At 35.2% G+C, this 4,148-nt stretch overlaps 1 protein-coding gene across 1 annotated transcript; it reads left to right on the forward strand.

Moving 5' to 3' along the window:
- The first annotated feature begins 559 nt into the window (after window positions 1–559).
- LOC131624912 (uncharacterized) lies at window positions 560–3,913 on the forward strand. Its single transcript, XM_058895838.1, has 7 exons — window positions 560–716; window positions 1,399–1,766; window positions 2,072–2,299; window positions 2,441–2,795; window positions 2,882–3,009; window positions 3,168–3,303; window positions 3,439–3,913. The coding sequence occupies exons 2-7, from the start codon at window positions 1,423–1,425 to the stop codon at window positions 3,676–3,678; spliced, it is 1,431 nt and encodes a 476-aa protein (XP_058751821.1). The 5' UTR covers window positions 560–716; window positions 1,399–1,422; the 3' UTR covers window positions 3,679–3,913.
- Window positions 3,914–4,148: the final 235 nt, after the last annotated feature.

A 4,148-nucleotide genomic window follows, 5' to 3' on the forward strand; every position in this document is an offset into this window, starting at 1 on the left:
ATATAATTTAAGAAAACATTATAAAAATCACAAATAATAATTGTAAAATAATTATTATCATGGTATTTTTTAAAATTAAATATTTTTCATGATCTTTTGAATATATCAAAATTCATTAAATAAATAAATATATTTTTAACAAACGAGATTAATATAGGTAGATAAATACATAAATATATTTTTTAACAAATATAATTAATATTCTTTAAAATATAATAAATAAAATTAAAATAAGAGAAATTTTTATGTAATATAAAAACCCATAAATATATTCTATAAAAACCCTATAAATATCTTGTGATTCACTTGTAGTTTTTTTACTACAACAAAATCACCTGTAGATTTATCACCTAAAATTTCAATAGCGAAAATCTATCGGATATTTGTGGCTTTATTATCCATCAGAAATTCCGAAAAATAAATAAATCCGGCTCTGAAAAAATTAACGCGTTAAAAATAAAAAAACAAGAAAGAGGTCAAAATTGGTTACTATTGCCACATCAGATTAATAGTCCACGTGGCATAATTCTATTTGTTAACCCACGTAAAGATCTCCTCCACCATTTCTCCTATTTGAATCGTAAGAAGCTCTGGTTCTTAGATCCAGTTATCACCGCAGCAGAGGAACCAAATTTCTTCCTCTCTCTCCCCCTCGCAATCCCTATTTCGATATTTATCTCTAAATTCTCAACCGATCGGCGATCTCTCACGAATAGGTAAACCTCTTTCTCTTTGATTCATTTCCGAGATTCTCAGATTCACAGATCTGTGTATATGTATGAAATCGTTCGATCTCCGTTTTGTTTTTTTTTGCTATTCGCTTTATACCTTCGTGCATGATTGCATGTGCATTACCGCTGTGAAATTCAGCTATGCTTTGTGTCTGTATAAACATGTTGATTGCTAATTGTTGATCTATGCCATGCGATAAGGGTTTTGTAGTCGTATGTTTGTTGCATGGATGTCGCTGAATGGATTGATACGGATCTAGCTGTATCGAGGCAGATATTTGTTCGCATGATTTTTAATTTCGGTTTCATGATGATTCTATGAATGTGTATGTTATGTGATTATCAATGTTTTTTTTCTTCCTCTTTTCATTGTTTTTAAACCATATATAAAGGTTTGTTGGATCATGTATTCCGGGAATTAGAATTAAACTGAATTTTTTTGAGACCAGAAAATGATCTATTGTTTTTTTTGAAATGAAGAATTTGCTTTGTAATGTGATGTAATTGATTTGAATTTTTTCATTGTTTTCCTCTGTTTGATTCGATGCTCAAACCCAAAATAATTTATGAAGTCTGCATGTTTAATTAGTTATTTCTCTTGCAACAGAATGAGAGTTAGTCCAAGCATCATAATTTGATATTTATACATCTGATCTTAATGATGCAGGTTAACTTAGTCTAATCTGGTAAGATGGGAGGTGGGTTTAGAGTGCTTCACTTAGTCAGACCATTTCTGTCATTCCTTCCTGAAGTTCAGACTGCTGATAGGAAAGTGCCGTTTAGAGAGAAGGTCATATATACTGTGATCGCCCTGTTCATTTTTCTGGTGTGTAGTCAGCTCCCTCTGTATGGAATACACTCAACAACGGGTGCTGATCCGTTCTATTGGATGCGTGTTATCCTAGCTTCAAACCGTGGAACTGTTATGGAGCTTGGAATCACCCCCATTGTCACTTCTGGACTGGTGATGCAACTTTTGGCTGGCTCAAAGATCATTGAAGTGGACAACAATGTTAGGGAGGATCGTGCTCTCTTGTAAGTATTTTATTTGTTGCTTATGTTATTTTCTTTCCTAGTACATATGATATTCTCCCCATTGTGTATGCTGGGTTTATGCTGGGAATTTCAGATAGTTTCATTTGTAGCTCTGAATTTGTTATACTTGCTTCTTTTCATGGTGCCAGAAATTAATCTGGCATATGCTCTGGGTTGTCTTATGGTTGCCAATTCCTCACGGAATTTGCATATTTCATAGCTTTGTGCTGCCATATGGTGGAAAATTTTGTTGATCTCATGCACAATTAAATTGACTAATGAGATGAAATCCCCTTTGCTTCCAGAAATGGTGCACAGAAACTACTTGGCATCTTGATAGCTGTTGGAGAGGCCGTTGCCTATGTTCTTTCAGGGATGTATGGTAGTGTGGGCCAACTTGGAGTGGGAAATGCCATCCTCATCATCCTCCAGCTCTTTTTTGCGGGTATCATTGTCATATGTTTAGATGAGCTCCTTCAAAAAGGTTATGGTTTGGGATCTGGAATTTCTCTATTTATTGCCACCAATATCTGGTAATTTTTGTGGTGCTTTTTTTCCTTTTCTTTTCTATATTTATTTTTTTATTTTTTATGGATGGCGCTATTTTTTTTAAACCAAGAATATGCTCTTTTATAAAAAAATAACTAAGGGGGAATTGTCTCATTTTTATTCAGTGAAAACATTATATGGAAAGCATTCAGTCCCACTACCATTAACAGTGGCAGAGGAGCCGAGTTTGAGGGTGCTGTAATTGCTCTATTCCATTTGTTGATAACTAGATCAGACAAGGTTCGGGCTCTCCGGGAAGCATTTTATCGGCAGAATCTTCCCAATGTCACAAATCTTCTGGCTACTGTCTTGATCTTCCTAATTGTGATATACTTCCAAGGTTTCCGTGTGGTTTTGCCTGTAAGGTCAAAGAATGCTCGTGGACAGCAGGGCTCATATCCAATCAAACTGTTTTACACCTCCAACATGCCCATTATTCTTCAGTCAGCTCTTGTTTCCAATCTCTACTTCCTTTCCCAGGTAATGGATTCTATCATGGTATGTTGCAAATTGGAGTAAATATTTTCCCTTTTTTTTTGTAATATGGTTTTTCCTGGTTTTTACAGCTGCTACACAGAAAGTACGCTGGAAACTTCATTGTGGATCTTTTAGGAAAATGGAAGGAATCTGAATATGGAGGCGGTCACTCTATTCCTGTTGGTGGCATTGCATACTATATAACTGCACCATCCAGGTAATAGAGTTGTTTCCTTTCAAATGGTTTTATAATTATAAAGCTGTTAAATTCTTTGCGCCTAGCTTGATATAAAACTTCAATCAGTTATATATTTAATGCTATTAAATTCTTTGCCCAATTCTTAACTTGTCATTTGGAATTGTTGTTTTTTACAGCTTAGCTGATATGGCAGCCAATCCTTTCCATGCACTGTTCTACCTGGTATTTATGCTGTCAGCCTGTGCCTTGTTCTCCAAAACTTGGATTGAAGTCTCTGGTTCATCTGCTAGAGATGTTGCCAAGCAGTTGAAGGTACAGATTTGACATGCATTTACTTAAAATTCATTTGGTGTTAATAACTGTCTTAAGGCTGTGCACTATTATAACACACGGGTTTAAGACTTTCTAAAACTTTGCATGTGATAACAATCATTTTTCAACTTGCAGGAACAACAAATGGTTATGCCTGGCCATCGGGAGTCAAACTTGCAGAAAGAGCTTAACCGATACATTCCCACTGCTGCAGCATTTGGAGGGATGTGTATTGGTGCCCTCACAGTATTGGCAGATTTCATGGGGGCAATTGGTTCAGGAACCGGAATCTTGCTTGCCGTAACAATCATCTATCAGTACTTTGAGACATTTGAGAAGGAGAGAGCCAGTGAGCTTGGTTTCTTTGGTTTCTAAACTTCTTAGTCATCACTGTTGGTGACGCAATCGGGTTATCCCGCACCCACAGTTTTGGAGTGTTGAGGAATTGAATGTAGGTCCTTTAACACAGTAAGGAAGAAAGTAGATTAGCTCGTTATCACTTTTTTCTCAAGTGAGAAAGTACCAAGTAGTATATCACTGTAAACGCTTTTTTTTTTTTGCATTTTCTGAAAATATTTCTGTTAATTTAATATCTCAAAGTTAGACACCATCTGGTACTTTTAGAAGTTCATTAATTTTGTTTTTAAATAATTTTGCGTTTCCTGTTTGAAGATTTCTTGGAAGAGGTTTGTTATTTTTGTGAAACATCAGGCCAATTGAAACGGAATCCTAAATTGATAATAAAGTAAGAACAGGCCTGGCATAAATCATTTAGGTTCTTTCAAGAAGCTTGCAACCCCTAGAGTTAATGTGATGATAATATCACATTAAATTAACAAATGGGG

The sequence above is a fragment of the Vicia villosa genome, unplaced genomic scaffold (assembly GCF_029867415.1).
Source record: "Vicia villosa cultivar HV-30 ecotype Madison, WI unplaced genomic scaffold, Vvil1.0 ctg.000168F_1_1, whole genome shotgun sequence".
Lineage (NCBI taxonomy): Eukaryota > Viridiplantae > Streptophyta > Magnoliopsida > Fabales > Fabaceae > Vicia > Vicia villosa.